This window comes from Vulpes lagopus, chromosome 8 (assembly GCF_018345385.1).
Source record: "Vulpes lagopus strain Blue_001 chromosome 8, ASM1834538v1, whole genome shotgun sequence".
Taxonomy (NCBI): Eukaryota; Metazoa; Chordata; class Mammalia; order Carnivora; family Canidae; genus Vulpes; species Vulpes lagopus.
In genome coordinates this window covers 44,145,648-44,173,332 of record NC_054831.1, presented here as the reverse complement: position 1 = coordinate 44,173,332, position 27,685 = coordinate 44,145,648, and the positions used below count along the sequence as shown (strand labels likewise).

Here is a 27,685-nt window from a genome sequence, read left to right as displayed (position 1 = left end):
CATCATAAATAAGTCCATTAGAAACCCAGGCCAAGGTCCATTCATTTCACCATTTCATTTTGCTGTAGTTTTCATCAGAGGGTTTGCATAAAGATATGACATGTCTTCTTTATGGTCATCTTTTAGAAGTTTCTTTAGTTGTAAATACCCACTCCGTATCAGACTCAAATACTCCACAGTGATTCACAGATTAATAGAATACAGAAAAGAACCCTGGGTCCATGCCAAATGTCTTCTGCTTCCTCCTTTCCAATAGCATTTTATTTCCAAGTATGCTGGAAGATGTGCTCATCCTCAGGTAGGTTCATTTCATAATGGTTGAGGGGGTCACAGGGAGCATAGCAACAAGATGCTGAGCCTGCCTTCTCCCCACATGCACTCTTCTCTAGTCACAAGGAATTTCATTCCATTTTAAGAGTCACTAAGCTCCCTCCCTGTTCTAAGACTCACATGTTCTATTCCATCTGATGAATGAGACTGGAGGTTTCAGTTCTAAAGTAAAGCTGGGCTTTATTGAGATCTTACCGTTTTCTAGGAGCTACGTTATGTACTTACCGTACATGATCTCATTTAATCCAGTGAGGTAGGAATCCTCTGTTTCCTAGAAAAGTAAAACTTGAGCAGGTTGTCATTTGTTCATAATCTTTCAGCTAGTGGTAGAGCAGAGTTTCAAGCCCAGGCATGCCTAACTCCAAAACTGAGGCTCCTCATAGCCACTGCTATGCTGAAAGACCTCTGTCTCTGTCTCTGTCTCTCTCTCTCTCATTGAATTGATCCTTTTGGGAAATTCAGAGTAAAAATATTGTTAATAACTTTTTTTCATTTCACATCTCCAATATGTAACACGTCAAGCCTCATTATATTTTGAAGAAGCAGAGAAAACATCTTTGAGTCAAAAGAAAGTGCTCTTTATCCTGGTCTACACAGAGAAATCATTAAATCCAATGGATTTTAAGTCACTCTTGAGTAACCTTATCTTTAAAAATAACTTTAACTTGAATTTCTGTTCTAAAAAAACACCCATCAGGGAAAAAAAAGCAAATGAATTTTGGTTGACCTCACCTTAAAAACAATTTGGGGTTTGAGTTAAAAAACAAAAAGATTTAAGCTAATGAGGTAAAACAGTGAAAAACAATATCCACAGAAATATTAAAATATGAGCAATTTGTCTAGGCCAAAGACAAATTAAAAACGTGGGAATAAACGTCCCAACAGCTGTCTGGCTGAATAGACCCCTTGAGAAGCATACATACTATTTGAAGCATGAGGGTCAGATGTTGTTTTGGTTGTAACACATGGTTCTTATTAAAGCTAACACAGCCACGCCTGTGTGTCTAAATGGTGGCTGGTCTATACAGCTTCCTATACGGATCTGTAGGTACAGTGTATTACAGAAGACAAAAACTAATGACAGGATTTGTTTTCAACCAAGTGGAGTGATTGGATTCTCACCCTATCACCAGCTTTTCAAAAACCCATATGTGAGATGGACCCAAATACCATTGTGGGGCTATTTATGTGTTACCTTCACAAAAACTCCTCTGTAAGTCGGTCACTTCAGTATTTCTGACATTCTTAATTTACTCCTGATGTTGGATATAGTGGCACACACCCTGACAGCCCCTACTTAGCTCGAGGCCTCACAAATGCATGCACTCGAATAAAATACTGCTTTTCACATTGTAAACTGAGAAGACGTGTCCTGAATTTCTGAATAAATAATTTCAACATGTGGTTTCCACCACCATCTGGGGCTGTGGTCGAAGCAATTATGCAAGAGACCCTGTGTGGGGCATGCATTTCTGTCATCTGCCCCTTTCACAAGTCATAGGCTCCTCCTTTATTTTACTGCAAATAGATAAATAGATAAATAGATAAGTAAATAAAATACAGGCTAGGAATAGGTCAAGTGATTCAAATATAGAAAGTGAAACTTGAGGAAAGCACCATGTGACCCTGCAGTCACTCTGGAATTAGTTTCTTTGGAAGGAAAATAAGACCAGCAGCATTTCCTCTAGGTACATCCCCATTTTAGGCAATCCAAGAAATAAAAATGTAATAATCCTCATCTCTAATCTGCAGAGGCCCAGACATGCTTAATTCTGCAGAAGGTCATCCCCAAATCGCCTGTCTGGAGCCACACTTATTCTTTCTCCTTTTTGGGGCCTCTGAAGGGGCTGTGTATGCTTGCTTCCCTGTCTGTGTGGGCAGCAAACACTCCTACGGAGCTTCCTGTATGCCGGACACCATTCTTCATCACTGACTCCATGTCACAGATGCAGAAGTAATTACTTCCTCAAAGTCACACAGAAATAGGCAGAGTATGGGATGCCTGCATGGCTCAGTGGTTGAGCATCTGCCTTTGGCGCAGGTCGTGATCCCAGGATCCTGGGATCGAGTCCTGCATCAGGCTCCCTGCAAGGAGCCTGCTTCTTCCTCTGCCTGTGTCTCTACCTCTGTCTCTGAGTCTCTGATGAATAAATTAATAAAATCTTTAAAAAAAAAAAAAAGGAAGAAGAAGAAATAGGCAGGGTTTGATCCTAGATATTCAGGCACCAAACTGCCTCTCCTTGCCTTTCAAAGAATTCAGAAATATAGTGGAGGCTGAGTGAGCTTCTGGCACTTGGCCTGAGACCCAGAAGAGTTTCCCTGCCAATACATACAGTTATATATTTTATTGTTGTTTTTAGAAGAGGAACGTTTCTTGCCATGTACACAAAAGGCCACAATTTATTTCATGTCTTCAGGGAAATGTATCTCTGGATCTCTCACAGTGACTCTCATTTGCTCTGCTTGCCATTTTTTTCTCATCTGATTTTTTTTAATTTTGAAGAGTTTGATGGGTTCACCCACGACAGACAAACAAGTCCACAAATAGATGAGAATGGTGAAGCCTCCTTCATACTTAGTTAGGCATGCACTTTTTCTTGTTCATCAAATGCTAGTTGTAAAGCCCCCCAAAAAATGAAATCACACCTGCCTACCCACCTCCAAATGGTACCACAGGATTTTCTCTTTGCAGAAGGGAAAAGAGATTCTTCTGAGATTCAAGGTAACCTCCCCTGTCACTGTGAGAGTCAGGTAGAGAAGAGAATTCTCAATCTCGGCCACACACCTCACTGAAAGGCTTACTGACTTCAGACTCCTCCCCCTGCAGCCCTGCAAGTGGTACATACCATCTTGTGAACAGGTGGACTCAGCCACTCAGCTCCAGTTAACTTTTTGGGAGATGCACTTCTAAATTTCTATGTAACTATGGATTAGCTGCCTTTTGCAGCTGTGGACTTGTGTGGACTCCTGTTTTTAGTGTAAAGATACAGCCAAATTCCATCGGGGTGGGGGGAAACCTTTCTTTTGCAGTGTCTGGTTGGCGTTTGTCTCTGAGGAATATATAATTTCAACCAAGAATGTTCTCATTTTTGCAGAAAAAGCCAAATATCAGCGCTCCATCTAAATTAAAAGCCCCAAGGCACAGGCGGAGCTAATTGTTCTCAGAAAAGTGTTTCTTCTCCATTATTAACTACACAATTCACACTTTCTTCACAATGACTTTAAAATCCCCCAGTTATGGTTAGCATGTTTGTGGGCTGACTTCTATTCAAAGTTAAGAGTCAGAGACCGAAGGATCCAATAAGGCTGTCTGTTAAATGAGGAAAGAGAAGGACACGTACGCACACGAGACTCTTCCCTAAGATTTCCCAACAGAGAAAAAGTAGCTCCAAAAGGTTCCGGTTAAAGTTATAGTTTTAATAATAAAGCTCTCTGAAATCATGAGCAGAGGTGGAAAGCAACACAGAAACCATGACTGCTTGCCACCTTGCCACCTTACAGCCAGCCTCTCCTGGCCTGGATGCCATCAGCATTTCAAAGTTGCTGCCACTGCTGCCCAAGGCAGCCTGATCTCCACCCCACCCCACCCCACCCCACCCCACCCCCTCACCCTTTCACACACGACCCCCCCTACCCCTACCCAACCGTCTCTCCCATCAAATCAGACGCCTCTTTGCAGCTCCAGACAGCAGGGTGAAGTGAGAGAAAAATGACGTATTCTAGCATTCACTTGGCCTGGAAATATTAACAGTTTGAAGACCATTGCATGAATAGCCTAGAACCATAGGATCCTCAAGTTGGAAGGGATGTCCTGTCATCTTCTCTAGCCTCTTGTCCATTACAGGATTTGCTTCTAAGGGGATCACTCATAGGTCACTCAGCCTCTGCTTGTGGGCATCCAGATACGCTGAGTTTGATGCATTGCAAGGTAGTTCATTTCCAATGACTAGAAGTCTTCTGAATAATAAGCTAAAAGCTGATTTGATGTAAACTTCCTATTGGATTCTAGCTCTTTTCTCTGAAGCAGCACCAAGTATATATTTTCCTTTTTATACAGCAACCCTTCAGCCCTATCTTCTAGACAGAGGTTGGCAAACCAATTGTTGTATTAGAACAAAGCCACACTCCTTCTTCTTGCAAGGACAGCAGAGTTGAGTTGGTCTGGCAGAAACTGCATGCCCCCAGGCACCTATGAGGTTTACTGTCTGACCCTTCAGAGAAAGTTTTCTGACCTCTTCTCAATCTAGAACAGAGTTTCTCAAACTGTCTATAGTGAGTGGCTTGGGTTTTGTTTGTTCTATTTTTAATTCCCAGTCTGCCACTGACCAGGATACTTTTGTAAAATTCAGTACAAACGAGTTATTAGAAATATGAAATAAAAAAGTTATAGAAAATACAAACCCCATTGTTTTATTATTAGATGCAACAAACACAGAAGTTTCATTTCAATGAATATAAACAAACCAAATGTAGTGGGAAATAGAAAAGAGTTACAAAACTGCCCACAATTTTATTGAAAGTGTATGTATAGGCAGTTAATAAAGAATCATGATTATACTCGTATCCTTTTTGTTGTTCAACTGTCAAAACTAAACAAAAAGCTTACTTTGAAATAGCAGTTTCTCATATTAAATGCTTATTCACACACTTCAATCAAATGCCAGGACTTCGAGTATTTCTGACAGCGAGTTTCCTGTTTGTTACCTAATTTAGGCTGGATTGCCAGTAACACTACACTCAAAGGAAAGATGTATATCTAAATGTTTCTTTGCTTTAATACTAGTCATCATAAACCAGTCTCACAGAGTATATTGACTACAACGAAATAAGAGGTTTTAAAGTAATTTTTAAAAGCTGAAGGTATTCCTTTTTACCTTCTATTCAAAATGAAGTAAGTGAAGCTGTATTTTCAAAATTCATCTTCAGTCCTTCATCACCAGCCAATTCCTGTGATTATCATTCTGTGAAACACTGGATCCTGTACATGATCTACTTTGTGTTATGGTAGATAAACTAATCTTGAAATATCATACATGGTAATATTTGTGTGACACCCAAACTGGTCTCTACCCTGTTCGGTAAGACAGAGCCACTCTGTTCATGAACTTGGATAACACAGCCTTATCAAATGGTGACCAACTTTTTTAATGCTTACTTCTTAGGTCTGTACTTTTACCTCATCAAAGACTGCATAGTTTGGGGACCGGTGGCCCCTTGACCACACTTTGAAAAGCACTGCTCATTAAATGTAAATGAAATTTAAATTCTCATTTTGAAACCAAACTGTTAGTTCTTTCAATCATCATTCACAGGAGGTTGTGGTTCCTAGATCCCTGGCCATCCTAATTACTATTCTTTAGAAATACACCCTTTTCCATGCATGTCTTAAAATGTGTTTCTGATGTATGTGACCAGTGTGCACCTCTTCAGAGTCTTGAGATTCATGCTTCTGGTTAGGCATTAAAGTTGGTGTCTTAGTCTGGCAACCACATCACACGGTTAACTCACATGAAGTTTAAATCCACTACAACTCTCAAAGGTATTAATAGGAACTGCAGTTAAACCAAGTCCATTCCATCCTGCACACACTATAGCTGATTTCTGAAGTTAGGGTCGTTATATTTTATTTCATGAAACTTCATCTTATTAACAGGCCATCCTTCAGTTCTGTTAAGATCTCTATACATCTCAATATCACCAGTCTCTAACAACAGTAATTAGCTTTATCTTGCACTTTAAGGCTTATGTGGCATTTTCACATATAATCACTTTTGGTTCTGTTGACAAGTCATGGTAGATGTGTATTATTATCATCCCTATTTACAGCTGAGAAAATTGACTCTCAAAAAGAGCACCATGTGATCACTTAGTGAATTACCTTGTGCCATATTCATACCTAAAAAATGTGAGTTCTTCTGGCTCATTCAAGTTATTCTTAAAATGCACATAACTTTGTGGCATCCTTCACAGATTTCTCCCTTAGTTGCATTTAGCCTTTTGATCACACTCTTTGGGTGTGAGCTGCTCAACCAGTTACCAGCAAAACTGTCTGTAACATCAAACACAGTTAGCCATCTTGGCCACAAGAACCATGAGAACCTTTTGTTAGAATTCGAACACTGTGTCTGTATTTCCATGGTCTACTAAACCACTGAGATGGGAGATTAAAGTTTGTTTGGTGTATATTTTTCTCATAAGTATATCTGATTCCTAGAGATTTGCATTCCTAAGTAATCAAACTATTTGTTTTTAGCCTCAGCAAACATTATCAAACAGATTATTTTTAACACCTCCTAATCAGTACACTTGTACAATTATTACTAGAAAGTGTGTGTGGGATAGTCTGGGCCCTAATGTATTAAAAAAAAAAAACTTAAACTCTAGTGCAGTGTGTTTTTCATACTTTGGATCATGACACATTGGTGGGTTGTGAAATCAATTTGTAAGTGAGAATATTTTTTTTAAATGAAACAGACCAAACTAGATTATAAAATATCAGAGTACAAACAAGGAATAACGATTATAGCATCAGTTTGTTTATTGTAATATATGTGTACCTTAAGCTGTGATGGAAAATTTCTTACTGTAGGTCACTATCAGTAGCTTGAAAGATTCTGCACTGGTAGAAGAAAAAACAGAATCATGTCACTACCCTTTGGGACATACTATGATAATTATATATACAAGATGCAAAAGGAGAATGGGTGTTTTATCTTTTTTCTTTGTTTTGTTTGATTTTTTATTGCTTTGGTTTTCCTTTGTTTGTTTTGGTTCAAAAGATCTAAATACTGCAAAATTTCCCTGAACTATTGGCCTTTTTTTCCAGGACTTTACCACTGTTTCACATGCCTTGGTTGGATTGCAAATACATTCCTGTTGCTCAAAGCTAGTATAATAAGCTCTTAGAGTCGAGAAGACAGAGGCAGGCTTTCCAGTCCAGTCCACAGTGCCCAGCTTGGCATATTTTCTTGACCAAAATAAAGGAATCCTTATCCAACTAGTATGTGGTTTGCTAGCATCAGTAACCAAGTTTGGACTAGCTTGAGAGAGAGCTTGTTAGAACCCACACTAAATATCATAGTTTCTATTTAAAATATCTACATTTTCTTTAAAAGTTTATCTTTTTATTCGTTCTCAAAAAGAATTTGCCAAACGGGCTATTTCAGAATGATAATTTAAACTTCTTTTCACAAATGTGTGGGAAATATCAGAAAGGGAGACAGAACATAAAGACTCCTAACTCTGGGAAACGAACTAGGGAGGGGGGTGGGGATGAATGGGTGACGGGCACTGAGGGGGGCACTTGACGGGATGAGCACTGGGTGTTATTCTGTATGTTGGTAAATTGAACACCAGTAAAAAATTAATTTATTTTAAAAAATAATAATAAATAAACTTCTTTTCACTAGTTTCCTGAAATGTGATATGCGATGGTGCCTGATATATAAATGGCCCTCAAATATCATGTCTTATTGTATCCATCACAGGGAGTGAGAAATCTAAAATGCTACAAAGACAGTATAACTTTGATTCATCATCCTGGAATCTGTACTTTTTAACATTTATACAAGTACATGTTTAAAAACTTTTTTGTCAAATCTTTCTATAACTTTTTTTAAACCCAAAGCTATGTCCTACTGTGATCCCAAAGCTATGGAATTCTCCATTAGTACTTTAGTTTTTTCCTTTCTCCCATCTTCCACCATATGTGAATGTTCAAATTTGTCACTGAGTCCAACTTGTATGCATCTAGATTTTCAAAAAACAAGCAAGAATGGGGAGATACCAATACTTATTGACTGAGCATCTGTTTTCATTGAGAATAGAATGTATTTAAAAATTAAGGAAAGTTGGGATGCCTGGGTGGCTCAGTGGTTGAGCGTCTGCTTTTGGCTCAGGGCTTGGTCCCAGAGTCCCAGGATCGAGTCCCACATCAGGCTTCCCTCAAGGAGCCTGCTTATCCCTCTGCCTGTGTCTCTGCCTCTCTTTCTGTGTCTCTCATGAATAAGTAAATAAAATCTTTAAAAAACAAATTAAGTTAAAGTGGACATTAGATATGTAAAAAAATAGGTAAGCAATCTTCTTAGATAGGCAATATATAGGTAAGTATTTGAGCAAACACTAGAAAATAACAAATACTCCTAAGTGAGGCCCTCCTAAATGTATTATTTCACTTAGCTCCTTCAGCAAACCTATGAGGCAGGGCCTATTTTTAGTCCCATTTCTTGAGTGATAGACACTTACTTTGGAGAGAGTAAGCAATTTGCAAACAATTATCTAAGCTCCTAACTGGTGTTACCAGAATTTGGAAACAGGTCTTAGAACCAGATGCCAAAGTAAAACAAAACAAACTTAATTCAAATAACAAAAAAAAATATGGAGCAGTTACTATGTGCTTGACATTGGGGAGGATATAAATAGGAATAAGACACCAGAACACAAGCTCTTCTCTTGAGCTTACCTCTCATGATTGACAGTGGATGCGAGTGGCATAAGCTTAAATTATCATTAGAATAAAGGCTATAACAAAGATCTAATCCAAATGCAATATTGCTCAGGGGAGAAGGTAGTCATTGCCTTGGAGCAGTCAGGGAAGGCTTCAAAGAGAACAGGCCAGGGAACAGAGAGCAGTGAAATTGAAAGACACAACTGAAATGAGGCAAGAACAGTACATTGCAGGCGGGTTGAAAGGGCTTTGAATGCCATGCTAAAGAATGTCATGCTAGGAAGGCCAGGGGACGCTGAAGGTTTTGAAGCTGGAAAATTAATTACATGAGCATATTTGGATTCCACTGTGGAAAGCTGTTTAGATGCAGAAGACGCCAGAGACAAGGATTCTAGCCAGGCTTTTACTGTAATAAACCCCGACAGAGGTGCCAAAGGCTTACACAAAGGGAATGGGAATGAAGATATGAATGAGGGAACAGGTTTGAAAGTCATTTCAGAATTGGGTGTTGGTAATATGCCTGACAAGGAGGGGGAAGACGCTGATGAACCCATTCATCTTGGAAGGAGGTTATTATTTTTTTGCCCTAGGTCAAGATCTGTTCTGGGTCACTAAGGATTCCCAAAGACAAATGAGGAGGCCGTCTCTCGCTACAGGGAACCAAAACTGTCATCCCTCAGGGGATTCATACTCAGCACCCAGATAGGTAAAAGAAATGTGTGAGGTACAGAGTGAAAGAGAGGGCAGAGCACTGGGGGCCGCAGCAGCCCGGAGATGCGTGTCCTGCCAAAAGGCGTTTAGACTCAGAGTTGATTAAAAACAAGAAGGCAGGCCAAGCAGAGCGAGCTGGATTGGACACTCCTCAAGGAGTGATGTCTAGAATTGTTCCCAAGTTTCTTAAAATAGTGGAATTCAGTGGGTGATTTTGCTGTTAATTTATACAAGAAATACACAGTAAGAATCAGGCTTGGGAGTCTAAGGTGAGGAGTGTTAGCTTTGAGGTAGATTGATGCTGAGGTTCCGAAGAGGGAAGCTGGAAATATGGTCCTGGGGCTCAGTGAAGAGGTTTCAGGAGAGAAGTGCCCTTTCTGGCAGGATTAAGTTTCCGAAAAAGAGAACTGCAGGTGTTTTATATTTAGACGTCTAGTCAGATGGTAATTACAGCCCTTTGTAATCAGTCAAGGAAAACTTAGAGAGGAAGAAAGGATTCAGAGACTCTATGAAAATTGAAAGGAAGAAGGCTGGGCAGGTTGAGAAGAGGGAGGAGGTGGAGGAGGGTGGCCAGGACAATGAGGGGTGGCCGAGGACCGGCCGCCCGAGGGCACGAGTGGAAGGGAGGAAGGAAAGGAGGAGGGGGGGGCACCGCGCCTCGGGGCGCACCCGGTTTCCCACTGCGTCCAGGCTGCCTGGAGATGAGCATCGCCTTTAATGTTTTCCAGGGCGACGACTCGGATGAGGAAGATCTCTGCATCAGCAACAAATGGACTTTCCAAAGAACCAGCCGCCGGTGGTCTCGCGTGGACGACCTGCACACCCTGTTCCCCGGAGGAGACAGAAATGGGTCATCGGGAGACATTCGGATGAGGAACACCACCAGCAGTGAAAGCGTCCTCACGGACCTGAGTGAGCCCGAGGTGTGCTCCATTCACAGCGAGAGCAGCGGCGGCAGCGACGGCCGCAGCCAGCCGGGCAGCCAGAGCGCCGGCCGGGAGCCCTTCGACCGCCCCGACAGCCCGGCCATGCTGGACGCCACGCTCGTGGGCAGCAGCGGCTCACCGACCCCCAAGGACGCCCTCGGCTACCCTCTGCACCCAAAGAATGAGAAACCCACCAGGGCCAGAGCCAAATCGTTTTTGAAACGCATGGAAACTCTCAGAGGGAAGGGAGCGCACGGCAGGCAGAAGGGGCCAGGGCGGCCCGGGGGCTTGGTGATCAGCGGGCCGCTGCTGCAGCAGGAGCCGGACGCCCTTAAGGCCATGCAGTGCGTGCCCATACCGAACGGAGACATCCAGCGCTTGCCCTCCCCCGCCAGCACCCGAGGCCTCCTGAGCGCCGGCAAGTGGAGTGGGGAGAGCAGCCAGTCGGAAAACAGCAGTAGTGGGGTGAGCACGCCCGGCCTGAAGGAGCGCAAGTGCCAGGAGGCCAGCAAGCGCGGAGGCATGTACTTGGAAGACCTGGATGTGCTGGCCGGGCCGGCACCGCGGGCCGCAGGCGACCCGAACCACACACACGAGTTTCATTCCCAGGAGAACCTGGTGGTGCATATCCCCAAGGATCACAAACCAGGAACGTTCCCCAAGGCGCTCTCTATTGAAAGCCTGTCACCAACAGACGGTAGCAATGGGGTTAACTGGAGGACCGGTAGCATCTCCCTGGGCAGACAGCAGGGCCCCAGTGCCAGGGAGCCCAGGCTCATGGCATCCTGCCACAGAGCAAGCAGAGTCAGTATCTACGACAACGTCCCGGGCTCCCACTTATACGCCAGCACAGGAGACCTCCTGGACTTGGAGAAAGATGACCTCTTCCCCCATTTAGATGACATCCTACACCATGTCAATGGGCTCCAAGAGGTAGTGGACGACTGGTCAAAAAATATCTTGCCTGAACTGCAGACACACGATGCGTTGGTTGGAGAACCCGGCTTATGCCCCTTCCCATCTCCTAACCAGATCACCTTAGATTTCGAAGGCAACTCTGTCTCGGAAGGTCGGACAACACCCAGTGATGTGGAAAGAGATGGAACATCTCTCAATGAGTCAGAGGCCACTGGGGTCAGAGAGAGGAGGGACTCTGGCGTCGGGGCCTCTCTGACCAGGCCAAACAGGTTGGTGGCATGATTTTCTGAGATAATTTTTAATCCATTTCCTAATAATTATGGTCTGTTTATTTAATGAACATTTACAGAGAGCTTACTAAATGCCTGATGCTGAAGTGATATATATATATATATATATATATAGTTAGTTAGTTAGTTAGGAATTATTTGAGTAGAAGTGTATCTTTTCTACAGATATCATGGTAATCGAATCCATGTTAACTCCCATTCATTCCTCTGAGTCTTTTCTCTTTAATTCAATCTTACTTTTACTCAAAAAAAAAAAATTGTGAGTGTATGTGCAGAGAGCACTATGCCAGGCACCCTCAGGAACCACTGGTGAGGGAAACCCAGCACCTGTGCTTCCCATGACCTTGTTGCAGTCATAATTAAAACATCTCTAACTCAAATTTTTAAACTTCTTTTTGATCCTGTGAGAGATTTCTGAGACCTAAGGTGTGTACTTTGCAAGTTTATGTTGGCTTTAAGATGCCAATTACAAAATACACAAAGCTATTTTACAAAGACCATTTCAGAAGCACCCTGGAAAAATGGCCCTGGAAGGGCCTAACTAGTGGAAACAGTAATACTGTACATGCTGCTGGGCTCTTGTTGAATGAGATGTCCCTTGGGGTTCGCTGAGGTATCACTTCAGGGGTACTTCTTAGTCTGTGCCTGCCACCTCCGGGTTCCATGTCCACAGAAGGAGCATTGGAATGGAGACAGGATGGCAGTGTGAAAATGTTGTACAGTTCCAGAACATTCCAGATCTCACTCTCCATCTTGAGCTCTCTCTCTCTGTCTCTGTCTCTCTGTCAACACACACCTACACATACACTGTCTCAGCTGCTTTCAACACTGTGGGAACAAATTTAGGAATAAACAAACAAATAAAATGTATTTATGTCCCTTATTAGAACCTTTCCCGGGTTTATCAGATTTGAAGTAGTTTCTTGTTTCTTCTCTGCATTGGTGTCTTCTGTTCCATTTGCTTTGTGATTTTCCTTGGCTCAGAAACTATTTTGATTAGCTACTTAAAAACTAGCAACATCTTATGTTTTCCAATATCACATCCACTTTGTGACTGGCTTCTCTGACGGTCTTTCTGGTAAAGGCGACTCCGATGGAATAGTTTCCAGCTCTCACACCAGCCTCAGCCATCCACAGCACCGCACATCAGCAACCAGACGGCCGGCCAGCTGAACCTGCTCCAGCGTTTCTCACTGCTGCGCCTCACAGCCATCATGGAGAAGTACTCCATGTCCAATAAACACGGCTGGACGTGGTGCGTAGCATGTTCACTTAGGAGGGGATCGTTTGTTCTAGAGCTAAGTATGCAGTTGCAAAAGCTTCAGTGTTTAAGTTCTGATTCCTGAAGAAGCCACTCGTTGACTTCACTGCCGATCTTCTGAAAATAAGGCAGGAGTTCTATCTTCACGTCTGCCTTCTGTGCTGCTGCAGCTTGGATGTGATGTAGCCGACAGAAAGCATTGCTTTATCTGTAGCTGTTAGTTTCCAGGGAAAGCAGTGAGGTTCCAAGAAGGAAAAGAGACAAGTAAAGGGTGATTAATTGTGAACAGAGGAATTAAAAATAAACTTGCCATAAAATAATCCTGGCAGTTTGCAAAGAAACAGCTGTCACTTGTACCTTCTGGCTCAATGCAGAGCTCAACGCTTAGAGCATTGATTTCATTCAAAGAACACTTAATTCTTCAAATACATTCCTACTTTGACTTCATTGGCAAATAAAAACAAGAATATGCAGTAAACTTTTATAGTAAGGAACTAACAAAAGCATGTGTTGGAACCTAAATATGGACCTGTTTTAGATGAGTTGGTGGATTTGAAAAAATATAAAATATGTCTTTAATTGTCTTATGTTATATACTGTGTATAGAAAGAAATTGACAGTGCCTTTATAAAAATATTTTGGGAAGTTATAAATTGCATAGTCAAATGAATATATGCTTGTATATTAAAAGTTCCTTTAAAAAGTGTAACCGGTTCTAAAAAAGTAAGGACATAGTCAAGAAGTGTTTCATCTTCTCTCCCATCCTTCCTCCCCCACCCCCAGCTAAATTTCTTCTTCTTAGAATTTAAAATTTTGTTCTTTTTTGTCTTATTTGGGACAAGTATTTATCACTTGAGAGGTGTGCCAGTCACAATTAGATTAGAAAGTTGTCCTCTTCACTTGAAAATAGAGCCATAAATTGATTCCTCTAACGTGAGTCATGCTATTTCATAGTTAGAGATCTAACATAGGCAAGGGGCACACATAGTACTTCCATGTCATGTGATTAATTAAAAGCGAGTTGTTCATTTCCCCCTGTGCCTGTTGGTTGTTCCAACAAAAGCTTGGCTTCCCTCTTGCTTGCTTTCACAGCCTCTCTCTACAGACTGCCCCAGGAGGCTTGCATGACTTGGTTTCTGTGAATTCTAGGTCAGTTCCAAAGTTCATGAAGAGGATGAAAGTTCCTGATTACAAAGACAAGACTGTCTTTGGTGTTCCTCTCATAGTTCACGTCCAGAGAACAGGACAACCCCTGCCTCAGAGTATTCAGCAAGCGCTCAGATATCTGCGTAGCAACTGCCTCGATCAGGTATGGTTGTAAATCCCAAAATAAGCCAGATGAAGTCGGATCTCTCCAGTGTCACATAAGACGTGCCTCGCCAAAAGTAAAAGGCATTGTGATTATATCTCAGTATTTCATTTACCCAGGCTACATCCTGGTCAGGCTGTTTGAGGGTATTTTCTCACTGGGAATTGAATGATGTCCTGAGTGAAAATTCATGGTTTTGGGGTTTTTTTGTTTTTTGGTTTGGTTGGTTGGTTTTTGTTTTGTTTGTCTTTCTGAGTGAAAATTCATGTTAATAGTTTGTGTGTTAATAGTGTGTATCTGTGCTATCAAATTTGCCTTCCCTAGAAACTGGGAGCTACTACGCTTTACCCTGCATTTCCTTTTTAATTGTTGCCCCACTGCCATCATTGATTTCATAGCATTCTTTCATCCCTGTTTTATTATTTATGAGAAAAGAATTAAGTTTTTATATTTTCTTTTATTAATTCTTTTTTAAAAAACTTTTCTTTATTTACTTGAGAGAGAAAGCAAGGCCACAAGCTGGAGGGGCAGAGCACAAGGAAAGAGAATCTCCGGCTGACTCAGTGTTGAGCTAGGAGCCCAATATGGGGCTTGATCTCAGGACTCTGAGATCAGGATCTGAGCCAAAACAAAGAATTCTGCGCTTAACCGACTGTACCACCCAGGCACCTATTAATTCTGTTTTTTTGTTGTTTTTGTTTTTTTTTTTTTTGGAAGCAGCACCATGACCAGGAAAATTTAAATCAAAGATAAATTTATTTATGTCATTTTAAAATATACAAGTAAACTATGAAAACAATATCAGCTAAATCAAATATCCCCTCATCTTATAGAGTTGATTAAAAAGCTCAAGCCACACAAAATATTCAGAGATCATTTTCTGTCTCCATGACTATTTGGGGGACCACCATAATTGGTGGCCTGTGATTGGATCCAGAGCACCACCCATTCTGTAATGTACTAGGTCCAGCCTTCACTCCTCCAAATTAACACCTGTTCATTTCTTAGACATTTTTCTTCCCAAGAAGGCCATATTCCCACTTGATAAATTGCAACCCTCTCTTGCCTTATTAGAGAAGTATACATTTCCCCCATTTCTTTAGAAGCCATAGTGAAGGGCAGGAATGGTTGCTCTTACTGTTGTGGTGGTGAGGACTGTTTCCTTTTGAGAAATGGCCTTAGTAGCTTACCTGTTATTTCTCAGAAAGAAGGGCAACAGATCACTTTTCTAAAACTATAGTGCTTAGCAGATTAAGCCAAAATTAATTGGTTTGTGAATAATATCCAAGTAGAGCAAACCAATGAATCCAGTTACTTAAGCATTGTCTTTTTTTTTTATTTTAGAACTTTTACCAAAATTGCACATTAATGATCTATGAATATCCTACTGAGAAAACTTGCTGGAGAGGTGGACTTAGGTGAATATATGGAAATGCCACTCTGATCTCTTCTGCAACCCTAAAAGCAATGCAACCATGCCCTTTCACATAGGACTTTGTGTCTTCAATTGTACTTTTGTTGTTTTGTTAACACAGACCCACGATTGTGTTTTGTGGAGGGTAACCTTTTATTCAAACACATATTTATCTACGCTTCTCAATTTTCCTAAGGGTATATAAGACTCATTCCTCCTCTTGGCTAATTCTCTTAGAGCCTTTGGCTCTGCCTTTTACTAAGAACAAAAAATACTTTGTTCTAAACATTATAATGTATGGCCAGTGAATGCTTATCAGCAGAAGCTCTGTTCAGAAAACAGTGTTTGTTTAGACACACCTAAAGGAAAGGCAGTCCATCTCTGCCATTAGCTTAATAGTGATAACATTTCTTGAGTTCTGGGCATGTTTTAGGCATTGTTCTAAATGTTTTACATTCATTGTCTCATTTAATGCTATATCCACCTTGGGTCGTGTATCCCCCAGCTGACAATGGTGTAGCCAACACTTGCTTGAAAAGCTAACTCCATAGTCCAGGTCTTTAAAAACTACACTCTGCTGCCACCTGTTAGAATTGCTTGTCCCAGTGGACTTGGAGTGATACCATCTCTAATGCTGAGAGACACTTGGAGAAATGGCCCTGAACGACTCAGTGATGAATGTAGTGTCAGGATTTTGTTGATAACATTGATTATTGCATGAGATGGTGTCCTTCCTCTGATCTTAGAAGAGTTTTTCTCTGGCTCCAACACCTGAAGGCATTGTGTTTCTTTAGGACAACTAGTGTGTGTTTTATATTAAGAACAACTGAATATGTTTTCCTCTCTATATTAGCTGCTAAAAAGATTGGAGCCAAATGTGTGTTCTGCCTGCAGTAAATATATGTAAATTTTTGGCATGAATTTTGTACATCATTCCTACTTAGGGCTACTCTTTTTATCTTTATTTTCCTTTTGTTCAGATTTTCTTATCCATTATCTTTAATTGTATCTTACCCATTTTATAGATCATAATAAGTCACCTTGAATTCTTTTTTGAACAAAGTTGGATGGAAATAAATGAATTCTAATACAACTGTTCTACTCACTACATAGTCTTTAGTGTAGACTGGAAACCACTTGGGACCCCTGCAGATTCTGAATAATGGTTCCCACCAGTGAGACCACTGCTGTTGGGTCTAGTCTCCTTTCTGAAGCAAAAGTGATTCAAATTAAGGGAAGGACAATAGGCACCAAAGTCTCCTCAGTCTTGGCTCACTGGCTTTTTCTCAGTCTCCATATCAAGCCTCCAACTGTTTTTTAAATCTGGAAGAATGCCTTACTAAAAAAAAAAAAAAAAAAAAAAAAAAAGCATGTGCTGGAAAAGCTTTGTAGGAAACAGACTTATTTTGAGGACATAAATACAGATTCTAAATGTAACCAAAATGATTAATGCAACCCTCTTTTGTATCAGTATGAATCTGTAAGATGTCCAAGGGACTTTCACCAGACCCGATTACTACCTTATGAAGCCCTCCACATCTGTAGGGCTTCCCATCTGGTGAGTCACAGAGTGTGGAAAGCACACAGGGATCAGCCTCTGGTCCCTGCGAAGAAGGAAGGTGGTAATAAGAAGGGAACAAAGGAAAAGAGGACACACACAATGGAGAATTAAAAACCAGTATCAAAAGGAAGATTATTCTAGAGATTTAAGAGTGAGGAAGGGCAAATAAAAATGAATGAATCAGTAAAGAGAGAGGGAACAAGAATAAGAGGGAAGAAACACATATCACACTACACTATTCTTCCTTTGCCAGTAGTACCTCCCTGGAACTAAAAAGCTTCAGGTCTGTGCAGGATCTTGAGATCTCAGGCCCTGGGTGGTGGAAACCCAGAACATCTCAGAACATCTTTTCCCTAAACCACACTGATGGGCCTTTGTGCTGCCTCTCTTTACATGGTCCTCTTGAGCCACCATTCAAGACCCTCCCATGGTTTTGCCCTGGGTCTCAGGGAAGGGGGCTTCTTCCTGCAATGAGTTGGACCCCCTTTCCCCATACTAAGTGTCTACCTCAAACATAAGCATTCATCACTAACAGTTGAATGCAGCCCCACAGGGCCCTGAAACATTGCCAACATTTTGCCTCCCACACTCCCAAGTGCAGAACAGTTTATATATGATCAAACAAAGGGTATCCATTCTCCCCCTCACAGCTGGCCTTAGATGAAATAAGGAAGTTTAGCCTTCAATTATGAACCATTTGTATTCAGACATAGCAGTGTGTGAGAGGAGCCTTGCTTTGTTGGCAGAGATTTTATTTCTGCCCTAAATCAGTGGCGCATGGAAGCACAGGTTATGCCTGTCCTGAGGAATATGAAGTCACTGCAAGGAGAGGCCCACCCTGCAGGGTTCAGAATCAGAACCCGCCGCATGCCATACTTAGGAACCTTTCTCTTTCTGAATAAAACCAACCTTTCTTCGTTAGCTTAGCATATTTCTGAAGAATAAGAAATGGAAGTCTCAATAAACATCATTAAGTACTGAAAGGAGTAGCATAAAAGGGATGCCAAGTAGGAGAGTTTATATTATTTAGATGAAATTTGAATTCTAATGCAACACTCGTGCCCAACCACTCCTTCTAATGGAACAGTAAGTTTTAGAAGCCCAATTACGCTGGGAAGACACTTCCTACTCAATACAAGTGTCCTCTACCCGATGAGTGTTCCTCCCAGCCCTGTCACCTACCTCAGATGAGATAAGTGATGTTCTGGGGCCTTTTCAGATTATGCTTTGAGTCCTTGCTTTTTCACACCTGGACTTTTGGGTGGAAGACAAAAGAGAAGAAAGTAAAACAAGACCAAGGGAATACTTACCACTCACCCTTTTACCTGGAAAATGAGTGAGCAGGTGCATGATCCTTATAAAATGAATTCTGCATTGCTGACCACCAAGCTTCCCTTTTTAGAGCTGGCATTTGAGCCATGCTTTAGAGGTACATGAGAATAGGATCTGCTATGGAGTTTGCAGGCCTCGTGCAAAATGAAAATGTGAGATTCTTTGTTCATAAATTATTAAGAGTTTCAGAACGGTGACAGCAGAGAATTAAACCAAGTGTGGGGCCCTATGTGACTACCAGCAGTGACAGTCACAGAAGCAAATGGAAGACATTTTACTTTCCTTGGTTCTTCCTCATAATGAAGCTGAAGGATCTGGAATAGCCTCCCCTTCATGGTGGTGACGAGGCTGCTGCCCTCAAAAGCAACAGCTTTAAAATGGTTTCTTTAGCTCTCTATTTTTCACTTGGAAAAAAATTTTCACCAGAAGTGCAGATTTCATCACTGCTTTGAAAACTCTTCTAAGAAGAAAGGATTATTGACAATCACTCATGTCACCACCCTTGGTTGTTGGATGAAGGTAGGTAGACTTCTTCCTATTCTCCGGATCTCTATACCATTGGAAGAATCTTTAGTTACTGTGTCCAGGAAGTTTTCCACTGCAAGGAACAGAAGCTTGTCTTGAGATGGAGTAAACCATGGGAAATTCATGAGCTCACGTGACAAGAAGTCAGACGTAGGGTGGTCCAGGGTTCGTTTTACCATCAGTTCCAGGCACTTTCAAGACTGAGGTTTCATTCTGTCGTTTCCCTACTGCCATCCTTAGTTACTACATCTGGGATCTCGTCTGAGTTCAGACCACATTTTCTTTATTAGGTTCAGGAAAGAAATTTCCTTCTGTGCTTCCAACAAAAATCCACAGATCCCACAGATATTTCCCACATCCCTGGAAGATAAGGGTGGGACGGGAAGGTTAATGTCAGAATTTGAAGCAGAACAAATAAATACCTGACAGCCCTCTGGACATCCTGTGAGATCTAAGTCAGAACAAGCAGCTCAGAGCCTGCAGCTGGAGAGCTCCAGACATGTCTAAAATAATTAAAATAACAATATTTGCTGAAACTAGAAAGACACTTGGAAACAGAACAATACAAAGAAAACACCGGCGGGATATGTTTGTACATGTACACCAATGTACACCCAACATGAAGCCAGCAAGACACAGTGGGCGCTCTGCAATTTACACACAAACACTTGTCTGCTTTATTCTGTTGATAGATTCCAATCAATATTTCTCTGCTGCTCAGAAAAGAACAGGAATTCTCAAAGGGAATAACAACACCAACTCGCGTGAGGATAAATGTTTGTGAGTCACACTTAAGAATTCACCTTCTAGGCATTTAGATTCTGAGAACTCCCATGTAGCACAGCCCTGTGGCACTGTCTCGGGCCTCCTTCCAGAACTAGAGGAGTGAGGAATGTAAACAAATTGAAGATGGAGCTCACTTTAGCAATCATTCATTCGACATCTTGAATTTTTCTTTTGACAGTACATGCTTTCTTCTCAAGCACTTTGGTGAAGTTTGGAGTAGTTGCCAGAGGATGATACATGTTCTTTAGATTCTTGAAGAGTCATCTAAGTAGGCAAAGCTTTTCATTTTCTAGACCTTCTAAACTTTAAGAATAAAAAAGAAAGCAATTAACTTTTTTATTTAAATTAAAGTAATTCACATAGAATGTATTAATGGTTTCAGAGGTAGACTTTAGCAATTCATCAGTCATATAGAACACCCAGTGCCCATCACATCATGTTCCCTCCTTAATGCCCATCACTCAGTTACCCTAGACCCCCACCCCTGCCCTCCAGCAACCCTCAGTTTAGTTCCTATGATTAAGAATCTCTTAAAAAAAAAAAAAAAAAAAATTAAAAAGGGATCCCTGGGTGGCGCAGTGGTTTGGCGCTTGCCTTTGGCCCAGGGCGCGATCCTGGAGACCCGGGATCGAATCCCACATCAGGCTCCCGGTGCACGGAGCCTGCTTCTCCCTCTGCCTATGTCTCTGCCTCTCTCTCTCTCTCTCTCTCTCTCTCTCTGTGACTATCATAAATAAATAAAAATAAAAAAAATAAAAAATAAAAAAAAAAAAAAAGAAAAGAATCTCTTATGGTTTGTCTCCCTCTCTGATTTTGTCTTGTTTTATTTTTTTCCTCTCTTCCCCTAAGTGACAATAAACCTGAATATCCTGATCTGTGGAATTAGAGTTATAAGGCTTGGAATGCAAAAAAGTATTACTAAGAATTCTATTTTTATTGCCACAAAAAGTAGCAGTGTATAATTTCCCCCACAATCCATTCAGCTGACATATACAAAACCCTGAGTATTCTCTAATTGCTTGGAATTCTTCTCCTGCTGTCACTGTACTTTAAAGGAATTAGAACTGCTCTCCATTTATAGCAATAACCAAGAGAGCTCTCCTCAGACACCTGAGCTTGGGTCAAGGCTGGCCCGGCACGTGGAGCAGCCCTGACTCGGCCTAGCGCCTTTCCCCAGGCATAGAGAGGAGGAGCCATGGCTCACCGGTGTGCTGTTGCTTACCTGCCTAACCACTGGGAATATTCCTACCTTGCTTCTTGGAAGTGGGCCAACCTGAGAGCCCTTGAGGAAGGAGAAAAAGCAGAGATTGAGGGTTGAATGAAGGACTAAGTTTGAGCAACTCAGTGCCCTACAGGCATTTAAAAATAGCAGATATGCAAATTTGCTGTGAACCAGAGCTCTGAGAGAAACTCAGTCCTTTCTTGGGTCGAGGGGAGTCCAGAGTGCAGAGCCTCTCTAGAGGGGCCTAGAATGTAAGCTGCCAACCCCCTGCTGGAATCTCCATTCTCCTAGGGCTCTGCACCACCTCACTCCTGGGTCCCTTACTGCTGCTCCATTTTGTCAAGCAGAAGAGTAGTCTCAGCCCTAGGGATGAAAAAGGTATAAGACAGTATCTTGAAGTCTGAAAAAAATGCCACCCAGGAATCCTCGCTGAAGACAGAGCTTATGCACATAATGACCATCCAGGTAGAATAATGAACGCTAAGCACACATGAGAAACATACACAATCCATATAAGGATTCCAAAGAAGGACAAGAAATAAGACTTTTAAATCAAAATACATGCTCATGGTATTATTTTGATTCACAAGCATATTTCTTGTAAACCTCTCCCCCAGAGGTGCACTGAATATAGTTGCTTATCTGGGATCCAGTGAACCATCCATTCACCAAACTTTCTCAAAACCCCCACTAAAGTGTAAACACTAGAGAGCAGGGAATTTGGTCTGGTCTGTTCACTCTTGACACCTAGCAACTCTAAATATGCCTAAGATAGAGTGGTATTTAATCACTGCTTGTTGGATAAATGAATGGCATGATAGCATCTAGTGTGTTAGAAGGCTACAGGTTACAAAGACAGTCATACACATATTCTCATTTAGTCTCCACAATAGCCCTGCAAAGTGGGCTATTATTCTTATCTTCATTTTACAGGAGACGGAGTTAGTGTTCTACTACTACTGTCCAGAGTAACTAAACTAGTAATGTACAATTTACTAGTTTGGATGCAGATGCTGCTCATCCAGTCCTGGTTCCATGCCTTGTCATCACTCTCAAGGTGCTTGCCTTAGGAAGAGAATGGCTGGGGTGAAGGTGGCCTCACTAACACGTCCTTGTGACTTGTTTCAGGTGGGTCTTTTTCGAAAATCGGGCGTGAAATCTCGAATCCATGCATTACGTCAGATGAATGAGAACTTCCCTGAGAATGTCAGCTATGAGGACCAGTCTGCGTATGATGTGGCAGATATGGTAAAGCAGTTCTTCCGGGACCTCCCAGAGCCTCTTTTCACCAACAAGCTCAGCGAGACCTTCCTCCACATCTATCAGTGTAAGTGGAAGTACTGCAGATCAGTGTTCCCGTGTGCACCCATCCACTTAAAGCATTCTTTAAAAAAAAAAAAAGATTTTATTTATTTATTCATGAGAGACACAGAGACTGAGACAGAGGCAGAGACACAGGCAGAGGGAGAAGCAGGCTCCATGCAGGGAGCTGGACATGGGACTCAATTCCAGGTCTCCAGGATCACGCCCTGGGCTGAAGGCAGCGCTAAACCGCTGAGCCACCCGGGCTGCCCAACTTAAAGCATTCTATAGACTGTCTGCCAGTTATGCAAGTAGTGCATGAATCCATAAAGAAATGTATAAAAGGTATCATTCTCTGCTTCTTTCCAGAAGTAAACTTTGTTCACAGTTTGATATGAAAATCTCCAGGCCATTTTTTATGCAGAAAAATACCTTTTTGACATCAAAATATTCCTCCTCAGTAGGATTTTGTGTAAGATCTGAAACACTCAATGTACTTTTAATAACTTTAAAGTGAAAAGGGGACACAATAGAATTTATTTCATATATAAATGTTTTTTAAAACTTTAATTTTTTAAAAAAATAAGCATTTCCTTGAGATACATGAAATTCAAAGCCAAATATGTTAAAATGACCAGAAATAAAAAACAAATGTGTTTTAGTACAATGTATTTTAATTGATGAAAAGCAAGCAAACCAAATCAAGCTTATGCTTAATTCAACAATTTGTATTTTCACTTGGAATTTTTTAAGTGATGTTAAATTAATAATTCTCAGCAAAACCCCTGTAATTAAAATAATCCTTGAATAAAACAATGATTAAAAAGCATGTCCTTCTAAAGGTATTAGAAAGGTATTACAAAGGGGTATTAGAAATCAACATGTGACTCTTTCTTGATGCAATAATGTTATGATTATAAATTATTTTAGTGGTCCAAGTTCTGATTCTTTAGAAGAAATGTATTTGGCATGTGGACTTTGAGTTTTCAGGAACATATACATGAAATGAGGCTCAACATGGAATTGATCCAACTTGAAGAAGATCCCTGCTATAGAGAATTCTGTGCTAACTGTGCTTAAGGAGCTTACAATATTGCAAGTCCAAAAAGGATTATAATAAATACCACTTGTAAAAACAGGATAAAGTGATGACCCACTAAATAAATATTATTGTGTCAAAGTGAATAGGTTAAGTTAAATTAATGATACGTGTTGCATGAACCCAAACATAGTTCATGATTTTGTTACCATAGAGGTTGATCTGCATTTTTCCAGTTAAGCCTCCCCCATGGTTTGGAACTATCATATATGATTCTTTACATTTACTCAGTTCTCGGGTTAGGGTTGACATTAGTCTAAGATTAAAGCCAGATTATTTCCAAGAGATAAATCCCTTTGGTCCTTTCTGAAACTCACCAGCAAGAAACCAGATCAAAGAAGGGTTTATTTTAGCTGAGCAAACATTAACTGAGTTCCGCTTACGCACAGGGCACTGTGTTGGATGCTGCAGATGGTATGGATGGGTAAGACTTACTCTCTGCTCTTAAATACCTTACAGCTGAGGGAGATGAGACATGTACAGACATAACTGCCATATAGCAAGACTGGAGAAATTCTATAATAAGGTTACAAAGAAAACCCAAGGAAGTTGAGATGAGTACCAGGACTTGGTGTGGACAACAGATGGTGGAGAAATTGAAAGGAACACTTGTTGAGTGACACAAATAGCATGAGCATATGCCAGGAGTGGACTGGGTGTCCGTCTGGCTTGTGTGAATGGTAACTGTATGACACAATACCAGTGACTCTGAAAAACGAGACCGGGGCCATCCCAAGGAAGGGCATTGAATTTCAGGGCAAAGAGTTCATACGCGATTCATTAAGCACTGAGGAACCCTTGGGGGTTGAGGTGGTTGCCAGTTACAATGCTCTCAGCTGTAAAGACAGAACCAGAAATCCAACAAGTAAACAATAAGGAAATTTTATAATCTAACATGGTAAGAAATCTGGAATTAAGTAATTCCAGAGTCAGTTAATTTCATAGCTCCGTGATGCCAGGGCTGATGTCAGCCTCTCTTGGTTATGCTCTCAAGGTTGCAATACAATTACCATAACTTACAATTATCATGTCTTCCCAAAGTCACACTCAAAGGCAAGAAGAGAACAGAAGGGCTTCTCCTGGGACATATGTCTCTTTTTATCAGGGAGATAAATTTACAGAAGCTCCTAGCATTTATCTTGGTCACATAGGTGAGAAATGGTTTATACGTTCTCCCTTAATTCAGTCGCTGGAAAGAGGGCTGGGATTACCATTTGGGGTTTAGGCCAACATGGTTATGCCCTGGGTCTGAGGGAAGGGCTCATCTTCCCTGAGATTATTACAGCCTGCACTCGAACAGCAAGTGTGTTTCCTTATGGAGGAAGAAGGAGAGAGTAGGTGTCGAGTAGGCAGCCAGGTCTGTGTCTGTCACAAGGGTCCATGTCCATCAGAACTGCTCTAATCACTCATGAATCTGGAAGTGGTGAACAAGAGATACTGGACTCTACAAGAACAGAGGGTTAGTGATAAGCTGACACATTAACTGAGGTGCTGGATTACCTGCAGTGACTTCCAGCAATGAGACTGGAAGTTCAGTGTTCCAAGGGTAGACTCTAGAGTCAAAGGGAGGAACCATTCTTCCTCCACTTCTCCAGAGCAGTTCTAATTTTAGCTGTGTTACTTCTCGGATATTTATCAAATGATTCATTAGAGTTTAGATGGATAATGAAAATAGCTGAAACCCACTGGTCTACAGTGGGGAGAATGGAGGGATCAGAGACTAATCTGTAGTCTTCAGATTTGGGGACTGGGAGAATATTGAAAAGAGGGGAAGGAGAGCTGGTTTGAGGGCAGGGAGAGCAGAGGTGTTCAGGACCAACTGGATGTTGAGTTTGAGGTGCTGATAGTCATCCACATGGTTGCCATCATCAACACCAAGATATGCAGATCTAGAATAGTCCCCTGAGAGCTGAGAAAGAGGCAGGAACTACAAGTGTCAGTCTAACAAAGGTCCAAGAGGATAGGATCCAAAATGAAAGCTGAATTTAAGGACTAGTAGTTCACCTTCACAATCATTTTTTAGTAGAAAAATCATAGAAGATACTTCCTGACGGATAAAGGGACAAGGGAATAGAAAGTTGAGATGACATGAAGCCATGACAGATGACTCCTAAAAATTGTGTCCTGGAAGAGAAGGCCTGCCATGTTAAGTTAAACAATGTATACACTAGACACCTTAGCTAAAGCAGCATATTTAGAAGCAGTTCAATGGCTTGGCTGAATTTATAACACTTCAGTACAAGCTTGAAATCATTAGTGGTGTCTCCTTCTATTTCAACAGAAGCAAGAAAAAAGAAAAAAGTTCTGCTGGAATTTGAACAAAATGAAAAAAAAAGAATTTGAACAAAATGGTTCTTTTCGACTAAACCCAGGTCTATCTTGTGCTGCACAGTGGACATGGTGGGGTTAAAGATGGGTTCTAGAACACTGAATATAGTCAGGCTTTTCCAGAAATGTGGATTTGCTGGCTGCCTGTGCCAGGAGCGTGCCCACCCCGGGCTGTCCGATGGAGAGAGTAGGACCCAGGCAGAAGACCACCCCACAGCCTCTCTGGAGCAGCAGGCTCCAAATTTATCATGTACCCCTATAAGTAGTGAATACCTGAGCATGTTTACTTACTTATTTTTTCATAATAGAACTATACTGTGATATACGGTGCACATTCTAAAGCATACCCAATCAGTATTTTTAAAGCATGAGAGAAAACATAAACACCTTTGGAAATCCTGATATTTTCTTCTCACAAGTCAAGGATTATCACAAGCACATTCCCCCATCCCTTCAAAGGACAGACACCCTACTGCAAAGACCTGCCCTAGGACATGGTATTTTAAGAAAGAGGATGTACCCAAAGTGAGCTGCTGATGATAACTTTCAGAGTGAGAAGAATAAGGGCAGTGAGTCAGATCTCAAAGATCAGTAACAAACACATCCAGGGGGCAGCAAAATGCAGTGCCTAGCACCCATTTGCTGTGATTTTCTCCATCGGTTCACATATGGGACCAGTGACCTTCTAACCCACTATCACCACCACTCCACAAGGGCCACCCTAAAGGAGAATGGCCTGGCACAGCCAGCCTCTCTCCATAACCTTAGTGAGCCTATTTCCTCTTCCCCAGGTACAACCTCAATTTCCATAGTCTCCAAGATTATGAAGTACGTGACATTGGGTCACCACAGGGAGCCAATAGCACATGTCCCCTGCCCTGAGCCCGGGTGACTTGTAGGAAAAAGAAAGATGTGTGCAGCTGACCCTCAAGGAGCTGACCCACTAGGAGTCACTCCAGAGAGCCAGCCAGCTGGATCCCACCACTCACAGTTAACTGTGCCAAGCTGGCATCAAGGCCTGGCTGTTCCACCAGGGATGGGGAAAGGCGAGGCTGATGTCTCGTAAGACAGTGGTGTCCGAACCGGCTCTGTAGAGCCCTCGGCATCCTGAAAGGTGCTTCCCAAGCTGTCTGGACTGGGGAGGGGGGAGGTGGCATTAGGGAAGCCAGACCAACAGTGCCCCAGCCTATTGCCAACTTCAGCCAGAGCAGAAAACAAGATTGAAAATAGCCGAGCAGGTGGATTGCTCAGAAACCATGAAAGGCCCAGCAGGGGGCGTCCCTTGCCAAATAGCATCTCGCTGTGAAGATGGCAGGTTTGGAGTTGGACTGCTGGGGTTCCAGTTCCATCTCTGCCTCTCTTTTACCGGCTGTGAGGCCTGAGCAATGACGTACTTTGTGGCTGTGGCCATGGTGGTTGATGATGGTCCTGTCTCTGAACGCATCTTCATCCCCGAGAAGGGGAAGCTCACTCACTGTCTCCCCGCTGGCTCTTTCTATGGCTGTTCCCCTATGACCTGGCCCCCACTTGTCCACAGATGTCCCCAAGGAGCAGCGGCTGCAGGCAGTGCAGGCTGCCATTCTGCTGCTGGCCGATGAAAGCAGGGAGGTCTTGCAGACACTGCTGTGTTTTTTGAACGACGTGGTCAACTTGGTGGAAGAGAACCAGATGACGCCCATGAATCTTGCTGTGTGTCTGGCCCCATCCCTCTTCCATCTTAATTTACTGAAGAAAGAAAGCTCCCCCAGGTAGGTTTTTCTCATCAAAAGCCATGATCCTAAACCAGGTATTTCCCCTAGTTGATTACACACACACACACACACACACACACACACACATACACACCTTCTCGTGTTGTATTTCAGCTTGGGGATTTGCCACCATTTAGTTTATAATCAGAAAATGTTCCAAGGAGACTTAATTCC

At 41.9% G+C, this 27,685-nt stretch overlaps 1 protein-coding gene across 10 annotated transcripts in view; it reads left to right on the top strand.

Moving 5' to 3' along the window:
* The window catches only part of STARD13 (StAR related lipid transfer domain containing 13), a 404,789-nt gene that overhangs the window by 367,659 nt on the left and 9,445 nt on the right, over window positions 1-27,685 (top strand). For all 10 annotated transcript variants that reach the window (XM_041766443.1, XM_041766442.1, XM_041766440.1 and 7 more), the window contains 5 exons: window positions 10,216-11,600; window positions 12,706-12,876; window positions 14,032-14,191; window positions 22,160-22,358; window positions 27,298-27,508. In XM_041766443.1, coding sequence (XP_041622377.1) covers window positions 10,216-11,600; window positions 12,706-12,876; window positions 14,032-14,191; window positions 22,160-22,358; window positions 27,298-27,508 — 2,126 coding nt within the window. The remainder of the gene's footprint in view (window positions 1-10,215; window positions 11,601-12,705; window positions 12,877-14,031; window positions 14,192-22,159; window positions 22,359-27,297; window positions 27,509-27,685) is intronic.